At 38.7% G+C, this 19,401-nt stretch overlaps 6 protein-coding genes across 7 annotated transcripts; 1 reads left to right on the plus strand and 5 right to left on the minus strand.

Moving 5' to 3' along the window:
- Positions 1-242: 242 nt before the first annotated feature.
- Positions 243-1,670, minus strand: LOC18029440 (L-lactate dehydrogenase B). The gene is made up of 2 exons (XM_006414186.2): positions 954-1,670; positions 243-813 (listed from the first exon to the last, which is right to left on the minus strand). Exons 1-2 carry the CDS (start codon positions 1,668-1,670, stop codon positions 370-372), a joined length of 1,161 nt encoding a protein of 386 aa, XP_006414249.1. The 3' UTR covers positions 243-369.
- Positions 1,671-6,801: 5,131 nt separating this feature from the next.
- LOC18029442 (L-lactate dehydrogenase B) lies at positions 6,802-8,352 on the minus strand. Its single transcript, XM_006414187.2, has 2 exons — positions 7,652-8,352; positions 6,802-7,484 (listed from the first exon to the last, which is right to left on the minus strand). The coding sequence occupies exons 1-2, from the start codon at positions 8,261-8,263 to the stop codon at positions 7,041-7,043; spliced, it is 1,056 nt and encodes a 351-aa protein (XP_006414250.1). The 5' UTR covers positions 8,264-8,352; the 3' UTR covers positions 6,802-7,040.
- Positions 8,353-8,754: 402 nt separating this feature from the next.
- Positions 8,755-11,058, minus strand: LOC18029443. 2 transcript variants are annotated; one of them, XM_024149357.1, is made up of 2 exons: positions 9,128-11,058; positions 8,930-8,999 (listed from the first exon to the last, which is right to left on the minus strand). In XM_024149357.1, exons 1-2 carry the CDS (start codon positions 11,002-11,004, stop codon positions 8,930-8,932), a joined length of 1,947 nt encoding a protein of 648 aa, XP_024005125.1. In that variant the 5' UTR covers positions 11,005-11,058. The 2 variants fall into 2 exon arrangements, with proteins under 2 accessions (XP_006414251.1, XP_024005125.1); XM_006414188.2 differs by having other exon boundaries at positions 8,755-11,058.
- Positions 11,059-11,100: 42 nt separating this feature from the next.
- On the plus strand, positions 11,101-13,417 carry LOC18029444 (protein WHAT'S THIS FACTOR 1). The gene has a single exon (XM_006414189.2). The coding sequence runs from the start codon at positions 11,668-11,670 to the stop codon at positions 12,934-12,936; it is 1,269 nt and encodes a 422-aa protein (XP_006414252.1). The 5' UTR covers positions 11,101-11,667; the 3' UTR covers positions 12,937-13,417.
- A 927-nt stretch (positions 13,418-14,344) lies between these two features.
- LOC18029446 (RING-H2 finger protein ATL79) lies at positions 14,345-15,431 on the minus strand. The gene has a single exon (XM_006414191.2). The coding sequence runs from the start codon at positions 15,247-15,249 to the stop codon at positions 14,785-14,787; it is 465 nt and encodes a 154-aa protein (XP_006414254.1). The 5' UTR covers positions 15,250-15,431; the 3' UTR covers positions 14,345-14,784.
- Positions 15,432-15,916: 485 nt separating this feature from the next.
- On the minus strand, positions 15,917-18,423 carry LOC18029447 (heterogeneous nuclear ribonucleoprotein 1). The gene is made up of 5 exons (XM_006414192.2): positions 18,218-18,423; positions 18,017-18,123; positions 17,649-17,871; positions 16,239-17,201; positions 15,917-16,162 (listed from the first exon to the last, which is right to left on the minus strand). Exons 3-5 carry the CDS (start codon positions 17,868-17,870, stop codon positions 16,145-16,147), a joined length of 1,203 nt encoding a protein of 400 aa, XP_006414255.2. The 5' UTR covers position 17,871; positions 18,017-18,123; positions 18,218-18,423; the 3' UTR covers positions 15,917-16,144.
- Between the last annotated feature and the right edge of the window lie 978 nt (positions 18,424-19,401).

The raw sequence follows: 19,401 nt of genomic DNA on the forward strand, positions 1-19,401 counted from the left end.
TCATTTTATTAAGATAACCTAAAAAGCCAACAAAATCAGAGCATTCATATTTTAATTTAGTAGTTTGTGTAATTCTGGTAGCTGCATTATGCAGTCTTTGGATAAATTATGATCTAACTGAAACCATTACCCAATGAAACTTCTATATCACACATCATTCTTCTGTTTCTGTTAAACTCTTTTTTTTTTTCCCCACAATTTTCTGTTAAACTCTAAAGAACTCAAAGTTGGAATCATTCGAAATGAACAAGCATTTACATATGAACAAGCATTTACATAACATACAGAGATCAAGACATTGAACATCCATGGGATGATGTTCATAACGAAAACAAAAAGTTTAAAACTTTTGAAGCAGAGAGATAGTGTTCAAAGTCCCAATTGGATCTGCATCTCCAATATAGTCTTTGCCGACTTCTGCAGCTTCTCGGTCTCTTCATCATTCATATGCACATTGGTCACAGCGACCACGCCATTGCGTCCAAGCAAAACCGGGAGGCTGAGGAAGACGTCACCACCGTCAACACCATAGAATCCGCGAGCAAGAACTGTAACAGGGTGGATCTTGCGCTGGTCACGGAGGATGGTGCGAGCTAGGCTAGCAACAGAGTAGCCAATTGCCCAAGAAGTGTAGCCCTTGAGTCCAATGACTTCGTAGGCGCCGCCAATAACGTCTTGGTGGATGTCTTCAAGTGTTTGTTTCTCGTAAGCGATCTGTTGCTTCTCCAAGAAACTTAAGACAGGGATGCCTCCAACACTTATGCTCGACCACAATGCCACAGAACTATCTCCATGCTCTCCTACGATGAATGCCTGCAAATACCAACAAAGAAACACCATTGATGGGTCGTCTCAACAACACATCGTTACCATAACGAGAAAGAATGCTTTTTTTTTTTTTCATTTTGAGGAAATCATAAAACACAAATCCCTAACTTTTTGATGGAACTGACCTGTACATCCTGAGCATTGACGTCGAGATGATCGGCGATTAGGAATCGAAACCGAGAGGAGTCTAGGTTGGTACCCGATCCAATCACTCGATTCACCGGAAAACCAGAGAGTTTCCAAGCGACGTAGGTCAAAACATCGACGGGATTGGAGACGATGAGTAAGATCGAATCAGGAGATGACTTCGCGAGCGGAGGGATGATGTGGCGGAAGTGAGCGACGTTCCTCTGAAGCAGACTGAGTCTGGACTCGCCTGGGTTCTGTCTTGCACCGGCGGTGACGATGCAGAGATCGGAGCCGGTGGTGACACCGTAGTCGACGGAAGCTGTGATTTTGGTGCGGGGGAGGAAAGCGGCGGCGTGCTGGAGATCGAGCATTTCGCCGCGAAGCTTATCAGGCTTAGCGTCGACGAGGGCGATCTCGTCTACGAGATCCTGAGTGAGGATGGTTTGAGCGATGGCCATGCCGACGTTTCCGACGCCGACGACGGAGATTTTGGTGCAGCGGTTGGAGGGGATTGGAGGATCGGAGTTTTGGATGGGCTTGAAAAAGGCGCTGGTTAGGTCCAGCCCACCTGGGCCCAGAGATGAACTCGATGCGTTATTATTCTCCATCAAAGAACAATTGTAGCAATTTGATGATTTTGGTTTTGAACGGGAAGGTGAAACCACGGTGGTTCGTTTGCCAAAGACGAGCGTCTGCATATAACAAGTGGCCATTCAACAAAAAAAAAAGAGTGAGTGTGTGCATTCATAGAAAGTTATTAAAGTAATGATTAAATAAATTAATATTAAATATCTAATCCACAGGCGGTCTAGATTTTTGAACAAATATCACGTAATACTGATCCACTTGTCACATTGGTATGTTTCATTTTTGGAGTGTATAATGTGTGGTTGGTCCTTTTTCTTATTTTCTCAACCATACGGTTTTAATATTTAAAAGACTAGGTGAGTATCCGCGCAACGCGCGGTTTTTTTTATAATTATCATGTAAAAAATTAATATTATTTATATGTATAAAATTTATATTTAAATTATTTAAATTCTAATTACTTTAATCAAAACTATTTTATTTGTTTGATATTTCTATCAATTTAGATAGTTAATATTTCCATGTACTCTTTGAACATTGAATACATTATTTAATTAGAACTATTATAAATGTTTGATATTTCTACCAATTTAAATAATTAATGTTTCTATGTACTCTTTAAACATTGAACACACTGTAATCAATTATACTTTCTTCTTGTTTTTTTTTAGAATAAGGTTTAATATGATTAGAATGATTGAAAGAAAACAGACAATTATTCTATCCGTGTCAAAATATAAATCGTTTTAGCTAGGTGATTGCACACATATTATAAAAGCTATACTTAAAATATATTAAATTTTTTTATTTATATGTTTTATTAATACATTATATAATCTTTTCTCTTATTTATACATCACATACAACAATATAGCTTTTAAAAGTATGTATTGAAAAGGAAAAAACAAAAATGAACATTGTCTTAGCTACCGTTAATAATATTATACATTCCGTTGTCTAGAAGCGACCAATGTTCCATTACCATGAGGTGTAACATTACATATTTTATTTTTGATAGAAAATTGAATCAAATTCAAAACAAAGAGAAACAAAAGTGGAACGTAGAAGAAAAAAAAAGCTATGACAATATTTGTAACTCCTTTCCTATTACAATATGCCTTGTTCTTAATATAATTCTCTTCCCCATGGCATTAGATGTTTCATGAAACGAAGAAAAGGTTGGTTAAACTGGTCGATAGCTAAACACTTATGCAAAAGATGAACAAATTATACCGCTGAACCCACTCTTAGCTCCCAAATGCAGCCCTGGCTTCTCAGTAAATGTTCCATCCTCTGCCTGCAGTGATGTCATTAATTATGAGCCCAAGCTACTTTAACAATCCCTTTTCCAACAGGGTGAGTAGTGTTTGATTCAACAGCAGCTGCTAACCTCAAAACCTGAACTTCTAACCAAGTATCAATCAGACTGTGTTGACGTCAGAACATGAGGAAACAGATGTTTACAGACATAAGGAATCATATGTTTATTACAAATACACAGAAATAGCAGAGAGCTTAATCTTGGATCTTCAGGATAATAACTTCAGTCACAAGAGTGTGTCCCTTTGTCAGTGTCCCGGTTTTGTTAAAGGCAACACTCAACGGAATAATTTTTTTCAAGAATATCACCACCACGAAGAGTAATCCTCATCTTGGTTCTAATGATGTACCAACCTAAAGAATATATCATGTTCTTCAACATCTTACATTGTCTGATTCATAGCAGAGATATCTGTACTTAGTAGAAAGCTTACAAGCATTGCCGGTGGCATAGCCAACCCGAGGGCACATGGACCAGCCACAACCTAAATCCAATTAAAAGTCTGCAAGGCAGCATGATCAGTTGATCACAAAAGAAAATTTCTCTCATCTAGGCAATAGTCGATTAATCTTTTCAGCTTCTTAATCAAACTTTGCGTTTCTTTGTTCCCCATGGTCTGCATTTCTTTGTTTGGATACGAATTCCAAAAGGGTGTCAGGTGGTTGAACCTGCCACCATTAAGAGATGAAAAAAATCAGTTAATAAAACTAAATGAGGGCCTAAGCTACGAAAACAAACGAACCCGAAAAAACTAAGCTAAACTGGAGACTCAAGAGGGAATGTTAAAGAGATTCAAACCTTGCAAATGAGTGAGCTTTTGATCTACATATGCTGCGGAAAAGCGTGAAACAGTAATTCTATGTAATTTTCGTAATCCATCTGTCTCAAAGTAAAATTAAACGTCGGAGATTAAAAATGTTTTGCCTCTGTCTGCTTCAGATCTAAATAGCTGCCATAAACCTTGAGACATAATTAGAGACGCGTAAAGAAATATCATTTGAATTAGATAGATCGAAATAATCAATTACCATTCTAGACGCTCGCATCCATCATGTATGCTTCCTGCAAGTTCTTCGCCGGCGGATCACTCACTGACAGAAAATTGAATAGGTAAAAACTCCAAAAAATTAGTATAGCTCAATAAGCAGCTGCAGGAAACTGGAAAACTTTTGCCATTGAATTTCAGTTAAAGGTAATCTATTACTGAATCTATGCTCCAGCGATTGGATTGTGATAGATCTTAAGTGAAACAATGAGAGAAATCACTTACCCTTGAGGCCTTGAAACGTTTCGGTTTTGTGTGCAGTTATTAACGACATATGTAATGTTTTTTTGCGGCACAACGCCTTTTGCTCCAGTAAAACAGTTGTTGGTCTATGGTGTGGAGCTTTTAAACCATCATGTGGATTTGGCATACAAACAATCAAATCACAGGATTGGTTGATCGATCAACCCAATATCAAAATTAGGAAACGATGTGAACAAAAAATAATAATTAAGAGACAAGATGAAAGATGTAAAATCGCGAAGCACCAGAAGAAGAGACGAAGCTAAGGAAAAACGTCCAAGCGTTGAGAGATATTGATATTTCTATAGGCCAAAAATGTATAGGAAAAGAAGTTGAGGAGACGATGAATTGCATTTGATTGATTTGGAAAGATAATAGAGAAGAAAAAGACGAGACGACGAGAGTTTTTGATATTTTTGTAGTGACACGTGGCACTCTTTCCTATGCTGACGTGGCGATCAGCTGGAGAGAGTTGGCCTAAAATCATATATATGATTACTGATACACTTATACACATCAAACAGTAAAAATGGATAAGACAGAGGAGAACAAAACATTGAAAATTGTTAATATTCTCTCTAAGATCCAATGGTTGATGGGTAAATTACCATATTTTTCAATGGATCAATGTAATTAGGAAAAAAAAAAACAATTGGCTGATTTACTGTTTAAGAAAGTTGTGGAGAATGAATCATTGTATCAAATTTAAAAGATTACTGATACACTTATACACATCAAACAGTAAAAATGGATAAGACAAAGGAGAACAAAACATTGAAATTGTTAATATTCTTTCACCATTGAAATTGATGATTTCAAATACCGATCATATTGACGAGATTTGTAGGTATATCTGTAGAAGTATGTCATATCCACTTGTGAAGATCTGCATCCATCTGGTTGTTAGAATTCTGATATATCATACAGAGTGTAGCTACATCTTTTGTTTTTTACAATCATATTGTGCAATATGACGGATGCTCTCATAATCTTCCCAATCTTTTCTTTAATCCAAATTAGAACTGGATTTTTAACAATTGCAAAACGAACTTGCAAGACTCGGAAAGTACGCCTGATATCTTTCTGGACGGATTCTTGAGTTGTGGCAAACAATAAAATTTATCCTCCTTTCACTCGAGCTCCTAGTGCTCATTATCGTCCGGTTTTCATGGTGTGGGACCATGAAAACCTCATACCGCCTGCACACCTCGATGGGGGAAAACTGATGAAAAAATATTGAGTGAGGTCTAAAACGAAGCCATCGCGCATATACATTGTCTGGCGGTTGCTGTTACGGAAATCTAAACTTATTCAATCCTCAACAATATTGCAAGATCATGGACTATTTTGGAGGAAATGAAGGTTATATGGGAATCTTCCATACTGATAGACCTGATTACCGATGCAAGACCACACCTTGTTTCTCCAGTCACCCGAATCAGCGTAACAATATCAGCGGTAAGTCATCCGTCATTTAGTACTCTTTTTGTGGTATATATTTATATCTTTACATATATGAGTGTTTGTTTTCCGATTCACAAGTCCTTTCTCAGGAGAGAAAATGATCAGGCCGATGATTTCTTGTTAGAACATCTACAGTTTTTAGCTTCATTCACATTGTCACCTTAAGTTTCAATTCTGCCTAAATGGTCACTATCAGCTAAGTCAACTAGCCAAAGATGGCTTATTGTTTTGCCACTGATCTTTCTCACTTTAAAAAGCTAAAAGCGTTGAGTTTGATGAATTTCATGGCATAAGTATGTGGCTATCTTGTAATCCTTTCGAAAATTGGAAAAATTGAAGGTGTCATCATTATTTTGGTGATAATTGAAGATTAATTGTTATACATACAAGTTTTGTGCACATTATATTTGGCTTTTAAAAGTTTTGTGTATATCAAAGTATTTAGTAAATTGAATATATCATTTATTTTTAAACTAATATTTTGATTTGCAAGATTCAGTTTTTTAAAAAATTTGAAAATTAAAACCTAAATTTATATATAGTGGGATAATCTATAAATTATTCTTCAAGATAACTCGCAAATAACTACAATTTTGAGACATCAATTCTAATATGCATTGTTAATATGCATTGTTAATATGCACATGATTCCAAATTTTCTAGTCAATCCATGAACTATTAAAAATATTTTTTTTTGTTTAACTCTTTAAAAATAGTAAAATATTTATAAACTTTTGCTTTGATATATTTTCAAATAAAATAATTCAAATCATAGTGTAAAATGTTGTAAGATATGAAATAGTTTTATAGATAAATATATAATATATAAATGCCTTTGGCCATTTAAAGTTTTTTATACAAAAAAAAAAGTAGGGGAATCGAACATTTCACCTAATGATTACGAGAGACATGTTTTACCAACTGATTCAGGACAGAAACATATAAAATGAGCACGTCCCCCCCCCCCCCCCCCCCCCACCTACTAACGCACCGCCCTTGGGTTCCTCCAAATATCTATATCACAAATATAAAATGTGATTCATAATGTTTACCATATAAAATGTTATAAAGTGTGATTCATAATGTTTACCACCAAATATGTAAAATGTTATAAAGTGTGATTCATAATGTTTACCGCCAAATATCTATATCACAAATAGAAAGGATTATGAGACACCCAAAGTGTGCTGAGAGCCTGAAACCATTACACCATTAAACTTTTTTCACCCTCAACATCATTCTTCTGTTTCTATTAAAATCTAAATAGAAACAAAGAATTTACATAACACAAAGAGATCATTCGGCATGAACAAGCATTTACATAACACAAAGAGATCAAGACATTAAAACATCCGTGGATGATGATCATATCAAAAACAAAAGTTTAAAAATCCAAACAAGTTTGAAGCAGAGAGATAATGTTCAAAGTCCCAACTGGGTCTGCATCTCCAATATAGTCTTGGCCGACTTTTGGAGCTTCTCGGTCTCTTCATCAGTCATATGCACATTGGTCACAGAGACCACGCCATTGCGTCCTAGCAGAGCCGGGAGGCTGAGGAAGACGTCACCACCGTCAACACCATAAAATCCACGAGCCAGGATCGTTACAGGGTGGATCTTGCGCTGGTCACGGAGGATGGTTCGAGCCAGGCTTGCAACAGAGTAGCCAATCGCCCAAGAAGTGTAGCCCTTGAGTCCTATGACTTCGTAGGCGCCGCCAATAACAGTTTGGTGGATGTCTTCAAGTGTTTGTTTCTCGTAAGCAATCTGTTGCTTCTCCAAGAAACTCAAGACAGGGATGCCTCCAACACTTATGCTCGACCACAATGCCACTGAGCTATCTCCATGCTCTCCTACAATGAATGCCTGCAAAAAAACCATTGATCATCCTCTCATCATCAAACCATTTAACATCAAATCTGTGACAATGAGAAAGAATGCTTTTTTGCATCTTAACATTTTTACCAACAAAAAAAAAACGTTTTTTTTTTCGGAAATCATAACACAAATCCCTAACTTTTGATGGAACTGACCTGTACGTCCTGAGCATTGACGTCGAGATGATCGGCGATTAGGAATCGGAACCGAGAGGAGTCTAGGTTGGTGCCCGATCCAATCACTCGATTCACCGGAAAACCAGAGAGTTTCCAGGCGACGTAGGTCAAAACATCGACGGGATTGGAGACGATGAGTAAGATCGAATCAGGAGATGACTTCGCGAGCGGAGGGATGATGTGGCGGAAGAGAGCGACGTTTCTCTGAAGGAGGTTAAGCCTGGACTCGCCGGGGTTCTGTCTAGCGCCGGCGGTGACGATGCAGAGATCGGATCCGGCGGTGACGTCGTAGTCGACGGAAGCTGTGATTTTGGTGCGGGGGAGAAAAGCGGCGGCGTGCTGGAGATCGAGCATCTCGCCGCGAAGCTTATCAGGCTTGGCGTCGACGAGTGCGATCTCGTCGGCGAGATCCTGAGTGAGGATGGTTTGAGCGATGGCCATGCCGACGTTTCCGACGCCGACGACGGAGATCTTGGTGCAGCGGTTGGTGGGGATTGGAGGATCGGAGTTTTGGATGGGCTTGAAAAAGGCGCTGGTCAGATCCAGCCCACCTGGGCCCAGCGATGAACTCGATGCGTTATTGTTCTCCATTGAAGATCAACTGTAGCAATTTCAGTGACGATTTTTGTTTCTTTTTTCTTTGTCGAATTTTGGTGTGAGTGGGAAAGTCTACTTATAAGGGAAAGTGAAAATATCTGTTTCCACTTGTAAATTGACAAATCGATTATCTAATCTGTTTTTAAATAGTTTTTGGTCGGAAACAGGAACCAGCCCACTGTTTAAGTGTTTAGTTTTACCGGTTTTTTTTGTCTCAAGGTGGTTTGAAGTTTAGCAATGCTTTTTCTTTTTATTCTCAATATAGAATCCTGAAACTTTAAGAAGAAGAAAAGAAAATTAAAATCAAAAGCAGCTTTTGTTGACAAGGTTATATTATTTACACTTGCATTGGTCTAAGAGAGAGACATGCTATTGCAAATAATTAGGAGGATAAATGCGTTGGAAGAGTCGTTTTTGCTTGTCAACAAAGCAAATTTGATAGTTTGACTTGTGCATTAACCGACAAAAATGCGTATTATTGCTGTAACTATTTAGACATTAAAATGTTAATCTAAGGTGAGAACAAGTTCACGGGTAGTACATTGAGACGAAGGATGAGTGAAAGAGATGGCTTCGTTGGTTCTATAAAACTCTCTCCATTCATCAATCTTTGCCACTTTGTGATGAGGCAAAGCAGGCATGCATCTCCTGTCCACAATCTCAAGTATCTTCTCTGTTCTCCCTAGATGCATTGCCGCTTCTCTCACCGACGCTTCTCTCACTTCCACTGCTGTCACCAAACACTTCATTCCTATTACCTGTGCCGTGTTGCAAAAACATCCTGCGACTATGTCCGATACCATTCTTTCCACATCTTTCAACAGAGTATCCTCTGTTCCAATGTTTCTTGATTCATATTTCTCCAAAAGGGTTTGGCTTATTCGGTACATCGAGTTTGCTGCTAGAGTCTTGATGGGCCAGTGCGAAGGCTTATGCGTCATGCAAAATATGAGATTGCTCTGCCACGACTCTGTAAACTCTTTCTTCGCTATATCCACTAGCTCTCTAAGAACTTCTTCTGGTGTTGTTGTTGTTTCATGTTGCTTGGATAGTTTTCGGAGATCCACGTTGAGCCATTTGTGGTAGAGATCAACTCCTAACCAAACTACTTCTGCAGCTTTCCTGCTGTTAACTAACTCTCCTTCAATGTCTAAGACGTCTTCAAACTTTTTGACATAGCACAATGCCTCATTTACAGCCTTCAATAACTTCTTTAAAGAGCAAGGCTTGATTTTTGGAAGAGCAACAGCGATACTCGTTAGTGTTACTAGTGGAAGCGCCCAACAATTAGGTGGCTCTCCAGAAGTTAGTGAAGCGACCTCGTCGCTGTCAAAATCTCTAATCCCTTCAAATCCTTTTGAGATTTGGCTACGTGCTTCTAAGAGCTCTATCAAGCATATGGGTTGTTTCTTCCGACCCTTTTGGATCAAGTGGTCTGTGGCCTCACGGTTGCTCCGTGCCATATAATCAACCAGCTCCTCCTCTCCTTCAAGATACAGAACAAATCGTCTCGCTGAAGAATTTGATCCCGAGGATGAGCCAGCGTTTGAGATAGAACTGATTCTGAAAATATAACAACATAGCAAGATTCTACTCACAAAGTAGACCGTGATGAAACGGAGAAGCTTGCTTGCCAACACGATCCCATACTGTGTCGCAATACAAACATCAAGTATCCAACGGTTTAAGTCGTGTGCAAGCTTCCTGCTGCGACGACCATGGAAGATCCAAAGTTTCAAGGGACTTTCTTTCTTCTCAGTGAGACATTCTACCCAATAACTCTCTACTCTCAACTCATCTCTCAAAATTTTATTTGCTCTTGATGGACACCTCAAGTTCACTGCATTAACCCATCTGGTCGCCGGAGCAACGGTTCCTATGGCTACTGCAGCTGTCTGGGAGACTAAAACCAAAGTGGTTGACCATTTGTAGTCAGAGTTTCCATTACAGAACCTAAGTGACCGGGGTTGAAGAAAGTAAGACCGGACCATGGCTTCAGTCAACGTGACTGCACTCAAGAAACAGAGGAAACCAGAGGTGGTGCAAGTAACAGAGCGAGCCATCACAAACTGAGGGCTAGAAGTGTGAGCCATCATCCAGAATTTCATCAGATCTTCTTTCAGCTCAGGAACGCCTCTTCTTCTCTCTGTATACGAAGGACACTGCTTCAAAGCGAACACATACTTTTTCTTGTACTTGAGCTCTAAGAAACGCTTTGTGGAGGGAACTGTGATAGCAGAGAAGCTCAAGATCATAAACATTAGAAACATGATAACAATAACGAGCGCGTGTTCTTGTGGGAAAACGTAGATTGCACCTGTACCCAATTGGATACAGATGTTGACAACGTCGGTGACGACCAGAATCCCTAAAGCCATGAGGTTCATGACGATGTCTTGAGTGACCATGAAACCAAGAGAAGGCATGGAATTAGCCATCACGGTGCAGAAGAAAACGCTGCTGCTGAGTTTAGCGAGCTGATCTTGGCGACTTGGCATGGAAGTGTTGAGATCCAAAGAGAGTTTGACACAGACGGATATGAAAGTGAGAGTTGTGGCGTTGAGTGAGAAGAATTTGCAAGGAAACCAAAACTTCCGGTGACGGATTCCGTGAAGAAGATCTGCAAACATGGCAGCTCCACAGATCAGTGAAGCGGCAGCCACGTATATACCTATCGACGGCAACGGTTTGCTGAACTCTGTGTCGCTTAGATTGCCATGTGAGTCGCACCCCATCACTAGATCTCTCTTTCACTCTCTCGATTCTTCTCTGTTTATTTTTGCTCTCTGATTCCTCGTCGAAAAAGTGAGTTTTCTTATTTTCTTGATACTGATGGTGATTGTTTTGAATCGTCAAAGAATTTTAATATTCTGTCCAATAAAAGTTATAAGCTTTGACTTGTCTGAAGTAAGACTCATTCAGAGACTAATTGCTGTCTGCATTCACACACTGACACACAGCACTAATCAACGAGGCCCTTTTCATGGGCTTATGTGTTCGTATCTCCACCACACGATCTTCCCTCGCAAAAATTGGATGCTGTTCATAAGCATAATTACTCTCGAGTTAAAATCAATTACAGATTAAATTTGGTTTAATGGATGATTTGGTTAATTTGCAAGTACCGATTAATTTAGGTCTATCTATCTAATCATCAGCGAAACAGATGACCTCTTCCCTCGTGAAAACTTAGGCAAATTCTTCGTCTTCTCGGGCATGTTAATTTAGGGTTTCTGTTGTGCTCCTTTGATAATGATACCCATCCTAAGAGCACATTGCTTCCCCATTGTAAAGGTGCGGTTTTTCAATTCGTCAGTAATTGGGTTTTTGAGTTTTGAGTAATAGATGCCAAAATCTAAGCTTTCGGTGTTGGATTAGAGTTGCTCATCGACACTGATATGGCTTTGGTCCGCGAGTTGTTTGGAATTCTGGGTTCTTCGTCTGCTATCCATCATCGTGCCAAATCTGTTTCAATTCTAATCCGAAGATTCTCGCTTTGCTCAACGAAGAAAGACCCCGATCTCGAATCAGCCCTCTCGCGTAACAAAAGATGGATAGTTAACAGTCGGCTCAAGAACATCATCTTAAGGTGTCCCAATCAGGTCGCACCGGTTAAGTTTCTACAGAAGAAGTTTAAGACCCTTGATCTTCAGGGGAAGGCCATGAACTGGCTTAAGAAGTATCCATGTTGTTTCGATGTTTATCTCGAGGAAGATGAGTATTACTGTCGTTTGACAAAACCCATGATGACTCTTGTGGAAGAAGAAGAGTTGGTCAAAGATTCACAAGAGCCTGTCTTCGCAGATAGGCTTGCGAAGCTGCTTATGATGAGTGTTAATCAGCGGCTCAATGTCGTGAAGCTTAACGAGTTGAAGCGGAGCTTTGGGTTCACTGATGATTATGTTATCAGGATACTACCAAAGTACTCAGATTTGTTTCGGTTAGTGAATTACAGTGGCAGGAAGAGCTCAATGGAGATCGAGCTTTTGTCTTGGAAGCCTGAGCTGGCTGTTTCTGCAGTGGAAGCTGCAGCGAGTGAACGTGGCTCTGAGCCTAGCTTCACTTGCTCTCTGCCCACCACATGGACCAACCCGTGGGAGAGGTTCATTGAGTTTAACGCCTCTCCTTACATATCTCCATATCAAGATCCTGGGGATCTTGTCGAGGGTTCAAAGGAGAGTGAGAAGAGAAGCGTTGGTCTGGTGCACGAGTTACTCTCGTTGACTCTGTGGAAGAAGCTATCAGTCGTAAAGCTGAATCATTTCAAGAGGGAGTTTGGGTTGCCAGAGAAGCTAAATGGTATGCTTCTGAAACATCCATGCATATTCTACGTATCAAACAAGTATCAGGTTCACACTGTGGTCCTTAGGGAAGGCTACAATGGCTCAGAATTGATTCACAAGGACCCGCTTGTTGTTGTCAAGGATAAATTTGGGGAATTGATGCAGCAGGGCTTGTATGAGTACAATCACAGGCGGTATTTGGCTAACTTAGAGAAGAAGAGAGAGAAAGGTATTGAATCTGTGAAGCCTATGGTGCGAAAGAAAGACAGGATTCAGGATGGAGATGATGTTGATGAACAAGAGAACCTTGGGGGTCGACCAGGTGGTATGTTTGATCCAGAAGAGAGAAAAAGGTTCTATCAGATTCTTTTCAGTGACACCTAATAGGAGCATTCTAGTAAAGTTGAAACAGTATGCGCTGAGAATTGCTAAATATCTGTAACTCTTGGGACAGAGAGCTTGTTTATGATTTACGAGCATACTGTGCTCTCCATAGCTTACAGCAAAAGCTGTCTCAGAGATGGCAGGATATATAGAGCAAGTTTTGCCAAAAGATCAGTTCTCCATTGAAGAAATCCATGATAGGATGTTGTTTAGTAGTGGTCACATATGCGGCCTGATTGTTCCCTGGGGCTGGGAATGCAAGTTCAAGATGGAGTCTGATTCAGCCTTGGAACAGCAAAAATGCTTTCATTTAGAGATGATGAATCAAGATTCAAGAGGGAAGAGTAGGCCGAGCCTATGGCCTATAAAAGAGAAACATTGGCCTACGGGCCCAATGTTATAAAAAGGCCTACCTGCCCATTATTTAAATAAATTTTTGAAGAGTCCATCTCATTTATTGCTAACTTTTAAAGTTTTAGTATACAATGTGAATTTTGTTTTAAATTAGGAACTAATTAAAAAATTAATAAACAATAAACACGAAATTAATGCAATATTGTATCACTCATGGACTGATAAGACCAATTACACTTTAAATTTATCAGTCTATCTCTTCAATCACTGGATATAACTGCTAGGTCTAATTGTGTCATGATGCTAAAGAGTTCTAGTAGTTTGTATAGATCTTTATTTAAATGAACTTTCGTGTAAAACTGTTGATTTTGTTCTAAGTAAAATTTCTATGTATTTGCTAGTATTAACTTGATCTTTTCAAAACGTGTTGGTGGAAAATGCTCAACGCATTGGTGGAAAATGCTCAACGCAACGTCATTGCAGTTAAAGCTACCAGATCTATATCTTGGATCATTCTATGAGGTGTATTACCCATTGGTATAGGAGGTTTTATCCACCCTTGGGTTGCAATGACGATTTTTACTGGAGTTGTGACAGTGCTGCTGCAATATGCTTTGCAAACTTATGGACTTCATTAGCATTAGCATTAGCGGCATGTGCTCTTGAAGGACTGGCTTGGTTAAGGTAGAAATTTTAGATTTTATTGGTCTTGTTATATCTTTATACTTTGGTTGTAGACTTTTATGAATTTATACTTAGATATAAGAATATTTGGATAGTGAATTATGAAAAAAATTGAGAAAAATTATGTTTTAGAAGTAATAATTATTGTTGTTTACCTTCATTTTATTTTATTTAGTATAATATTAGTCAAATTGCTTTTTGTACGAAATTAGAACGATTATATTATTAATTGAGACTTAATTTAATAATGCATTCTAACTTTGTATTGATAGGCACGCCTCAACGGAAGAGTTTGTTGATTCAATGTTTTATCCTCTAAGAATGGTGTCTGAGAAGTGTGTTGATAACTCGTGAATGTGGTCCAGAATGCCAATCAAGTTAATTAATGCTCCTAATTCAACTCTCATTCAAATTTTTTTTTTGTTCTTTTTCTTTCACTCTGTATTCATTATGTTATCCAGTTACAACTCATTCTTTCTTATCCAACAAGTGGGTAGTTAACACCTTTGATACCTCATATTTCTTGAACTCCAACACTGAATAAATCCTTTGGCCCCTCTATGCTTTGTGGTAATGTTTGCCATTTGCTTCTTTACACATGGTGTGTGTTTGTTTTTGCTAGGTACAGACTGGTTCACAAAAGCAACTTTATATCACTTTTCTGTCTGTGTGTTTATGATTTCATGGATTATATAAAACAACTAGGTTGGAAATAAATAAACTAGCCTCGAAAACATGATAGAGGTGTGAGGTGAGAATGAAAATAAAAGGGAAAAAGTAGGCAAAACCAAAAATGCTGCACTGATCTGACTAAGGAGTTCCACTAGGCGAGGAGAAGATGTTTGTGCGGCAAGTGGGACAGGAGGGGTTGGAGGAGAACCATTGCTGGATGCAGTGAATGTGGAATCCATGTTTGCATCTGTCCAACACGCGGAGAGTGTCACCGTCTTCGAACTCAGACAAACAAATGATACACTCTGCTTCAGCGCCCGCCAGATTCAGCCCAGGGGAGTAGACAAGTGTCGGGAAAGCTTCCGAATGGGAGGCCTCAGGCTCAGGGTCGGGTTTAGAGTCATTTTGGAGGGCTGGACGGAGGCAACAACGTAGGGCAGCGTGGAGAGCGAGAACGCAGATGAGAGAAGAGAAGATGATGATGAGAAGAAGAGAGGCGTTGGCAGCAAAGTCATTGGAATGAGAGTAAGGCTTCCAGCTGCAACTCTGGGACTTACATGTAGAGGTCAGTTGGGGTTGAGGATCAGATGATAGCAGCCGCATTGGAACTCAGACAAATTCCTCAAGAAAACCATCATGTCTTGTTGTGTTTATAGTGAAAGAGCAAAACAGAGCATTAAAGAGAAGAGGACACAACCGAGTGTGGCTTTCGTCTTATTTGTGAGAAGGGAGAAGTGGATGGGTCGAGAGCAAGGGACCACTTGAGTTATGAAGATGAACGTTTTTTGTAGACCAAGGGAACTCTACAGTTCCCTTTTTTCTTAATCTTAAATGCTCATTTAGTATCTATCTTGTTCTAAACACTACTTGTTCTTGAAAACATTGTGAAGCAAAGATTTGATTTTCTCATTATGATATGTGTAGAACACTCCTACACGCATACTAGCCCAGTTACGTGTTCTATTGACACTACAACTCTTTTACTAACTCATTACTCATCCGTTTCCTTCTGTATCTATCACCTAACTTCTTCATTCTTTCCTTTTATCTAAGACCATACAAAGAGAAAGAGAGAAAGAGACAATAGTGGGAGCAGTACAGACACGACAACGTCTTATGTATGTATGGGCTCAATGTTGAACTTGTGGCTCTAATTGGCCAAACAACAACTTCATTCATTCCATCTTTTCTTCTATTCTATGTCCGAAATCTGACGTCTTCCTGTTTTTTTTACCGCCCACATTTTAAATAGAAAATGCTTATTATTAATCCCAAAAACGAACATGAAACTCTTTCTTGTCTTGGTTTCAATTTTGTATCTGTCATTTTACACTAAAGAAAAATCAGGAAAATAAAAAAATAAAATTCCAAATTAGAACAAAACTAGAACAAAAAGCAAAGACGCTCAATATTGAAAACTATAAGACTCTAATAAGTTGCTCTCTAAAAACTCACTCCATAATCATCTCATCTCCCTAAGTGTAGATATGTCAGGTCTCTATGCTAGTAGCAATTCCTGCAAAAAGTGCAGTTCATTAGTAATCCATCACATTAGTTCAATTATCAAGAGCAAAGGCTGTCTTAGCTCTTACCTCTGTGTTGTTCATGTACCCAAAACTGAGCATCCCTCCTTCACCAGACATTCCCCAACCCGAGCTGCTCGTATGAACAACTCCTCCTCCTCCTCTAGATTCTATTCCCATTCCATTGCTTCTACCATAATCAATACCCAACTCTGCGTTGCTATAACCGCGATAGCTACGCCCTTCACCAACTGTTCCCCACTTCTCTCCTATACTTCCTACTCCAGAGTTCCCATAGAACCCTCCAGTTATCTCAGAGTTTGATATGTAACCCACACCACCATTATTCCCCCATAGTTGATTTCTGTTGACAGAACCATTCCCCTGACCACCATACCTGCTCAGGCTTGCATTATATCCAGGAACAAACGGCCTTCCAAAACCTCCAATGGATCCACTAACATAACTCTGATTCTGGTTTCCCTCAATAAAATTTAGCTCAATCCCGAAATTGTGGCCAAACGGAGAGAAACTACCTCGGTTACCTACTGCTGGACTATACCTACCTTCAGGTTTTGCTCCATGGGATGAGACTGGACTCAGGTTAAACCCTTGGGTGTAATCGTTGAGCAACATACTCATCCTGCTACTTCCGAAGCTATTCAGGCCGTTCAGGTTTCGGTTTGTGTTGGGAGAAGTTTCCTTAGGGACAGCCACTTTGACCTCAACCATCTTACCATCGAGTTCATGGAATGTCTTCTGCAACACTCTGTCTACAGCTTCCTCTGAGTCATACGTGATGAAACCAAAGCCTCTTGGGCGCTGGGTTTTGTGGTCATACATCACCACAACATCCATGATTGAGCCAAACTGAGCAAAGTACTTCTTGAACTCTGCCTCTGTCACTGATGGTGCCAAACCTCCCACAAATATCTTTCTAGTGTTTGCTGGCCCAGGTGATCCCTGGAGGCTGCTGTTACTTTTGTTCAATATTATGTGGTCGTCTCTTGGAACTGCCTTCTTTGCCTCCACCTGCACACACCAACAAGTTAACAACTCTGACATTATAATTAACCATAGCTGTATCGTTGTTAAAATAACGAATCCAAATCCTGAACTGGCACCAATGTAGCATTACAATCAGAATCACTACAATGAGAGTTCATTAGTCATACTGTATATCAAAGACTAATAAGAGATTCGAGAAACCATTGATATAAATGATGGAGTGCCAACTGAGATAAAGCACCAATACAAGACTCTAAATCAAACAACTTTGAGCAGATGTACTTTTCAGACAGACATGCTCTTTCTTTTTTGCGATTAAGACACTGAAACAGATAATGAATTCGCTCTCAAAAGCAAATATCACTAAATCAAGCAACAAAGATCATTGCATCATCCTGAGATTTGACGTGATAATATTGAGATATCCTAAGCTAATTTGCGGTGCTGGTTTAGAGAGATTGTGAAACTTACAGATTTACCATCAATCATGTGTTTCTGCAGAACGACCCTCTCAGCGACATTAGAGTCAGCAAAGACGATGAAACCAAAGCCACGGGCACGGCCAGTGACTCGATCCTTCATGATAACCGCCTCCAAAACCTCACCATAGGCCTGAAAATACTCACGGAGACGATCTTCACTGGTTTCCCAAGATATCCCACCGATAAACAGCTTACATGAATCCATCTCCATTCTGCAAAATGATTCACCGACAAAAGTAGAATCAAGGTGTAAACACGTTTCAGCTCCGAATCTATCTTCTCAAGCTCATCAAACCCAGAAACTCAATCTAACTAATAATATCTACTCAACAGGCAAAGACGATGAAACGAACAAACCTCGTCGAAAGCCAAAAAAACTGGACTTGGGAGGCTGTATCTACGAGAAAAGAAGCGCAGGGTCGTGATCGGATTCCGGGAAACCGGTCGACCCAAGACCTGGATTCCTGGAAAAAGGAGAACAAAGATGAAGTCGATCAGAGACGTAACGTAAGAAGTAACCAAAGGAACAAAATTTGCAATAGAAGAGAGAATTTGTACCGAGTGAGAGAAACGGAGAAAGAGGAAAAAATGGAGAGAATGAAATCTAAGATGCGAGAGGAAACATTAAAAAAGAGAGGTACGATAGTGAGAGACGCTTCTAGCCCTTCTGCAATCTTTTCCTCAGCAAAAAAAAATGTTAAATTTGAAAATGGGCCAAATCAAAAATGGATGGAGTTTGTGTGTAGCAGCAGAGAAGTGAGGAGTAGACGATGTTTTTTCTTTTTCTTTTTTGGTATTTTTATATTATGGAGGCAGGCAAGAGACGAATTTGTTTGGCTAATCCATCCTCTCTCCCTTTCTAAGAGACGATGGCATTCTCGTCATTTCTCCCTCTTTTTCGCTGTAATAACCAGAAGGAAACTGCTTTTTTAACGACGTTTTTTTTTCCATAAAAAGTAATAAATTAGCTATGATTTAATTTCTTCTCTTTTCTCTTTAAATTACAAAAAAACAATTAATTATTAAATTACTAATTACTAATTACTAACATGCAGCTGCATTATCATTAACAATAGCTTTTGTTATCATATGCCGTTGGTGTCCGAATAATTTTGAAGATTTTGGACCATACAAATCTTATCGTATGTATTAGGAGATAACCCGCGCATATGCGCAGTTTTATTTTAATTTATATTTTAAATTATACATTTTAAAAACTTTTATTATCAATTTGTTTTGCCTTTAAAATATTGATATTTTCTTTAATTTTTTTATAACATATTATTTGTAACTATTCTACACCAGTTGTATGAAATAGTCCAAAATTTCTCCCATTATAATAAAAAATTAAAAATCTACTATTTAATTTCTGTATAAAAATGTAATAGTTCACATAAAAATATAAGTTGAGTACCAAAAAGGAATATTTATTTGTTCTTCCATCTTCATATTTTTTTTATTGTTGTAAATCCTACTAATATAATATTTGTCAACTTTCTCAATATACAATTTTGAGTTTTTTTTGTTATATATATTTGATTGATTCCTGGTTTTTTTGTACAAAAAAACAATTTATGACATTTTTATATATCCACTCTTCTTTTTACTATTATTTTTTATATTTTTTATCTCTTTAATCATTTATTAATATTTTTATGTTTTATAAATTTATTAGTTAAAGTTTTATATAAGATTATTTGAAACTTCTTAATATATTCAGTTTCATAATTTTTTCACTTGCA

Source organism: Eutrema salsugineum, unplaced genomic scaffold (genome assembly GCF_000478725.1).
Source record: "Eutrema salsugineum unplaced genomic scaffold, Eutsalg1_0 scaffold_1, whole genome shotgun sequence".
Classification (NCBI taxonomy): Eukaryota; Viridiplantae; Streptophyta; class Magnoliopsida; order Brassicales; family Brassicaceae; genus Eutrema; species Eutrema salsugineum.

Excerpts from the sequence above, each read along its gene's own strand:
- LOC18029447 (XM_006414192.2), bottom strand. The coding sequence starts at position 17,870 with ATGGAGATGGATTCATGTAAGCTGTTTATCGGTGGGATATCTTGGGAA. Across the intron at positions 17,202-17,648 it reads ACATGATTGATGGTAAATCT|GTGGAGGCAAAGAAGGCAGT; the intron begins GTAAGTTTCACA and ends TGGTGTGTGCAG.
- LOC18029446 (XM_006414191.2), bottom strand. The coding sequence starts at position 15,249 with ATGCGGCTGCTATCATCTGATCCTCAACCCCAACTGACCTCTACATGT.
- LOC18029442 (XM_006414187.2), bottom strand. The coding sequence starts at position 8,263 with ATGGAGAACAATAACGCATCGAGTTCATCGCTGGGCCCAGGTGGGCTG. Across the intron at positions 7,485-7,651 it reads TCAATGCTCAGGACGTACAG|GCATTCATTGTAGGAGAGCA; the intron begins GTCAGTTCCATC and ends GTTTTTTTGCAG.
- LOC18029440 (XM_006414186.2), bottom strand. The coding sequence starts at position 1,670 with ATGGCCACTTGTTATATGCAGACGCTCGTCTTTGGCAAACGAACCACC. Across the intron at positions 814-953 it reads TCAATGCTCAGGATGTACAG|GCATTCATCGTAGGAGAGCA; the intron begins GTCAGTTCCATC and ends TGGTATTTGCAG.
- LOC18029443 (XM_006414188.2), bottom strand. The coding sequence starts at position 11,004 with ATGGGGTGCGACTCACATGGCAATCTAAGCGACACAGAGTTCAGCAAA.
- LOC18029444 (XM_006414189.2), top strand. The coding sequence starts at position 11,668 with ATGGCTTTGGTCCGCGAGTTGTTTGGAATTCTGGGTTCTTCGTCTGCT.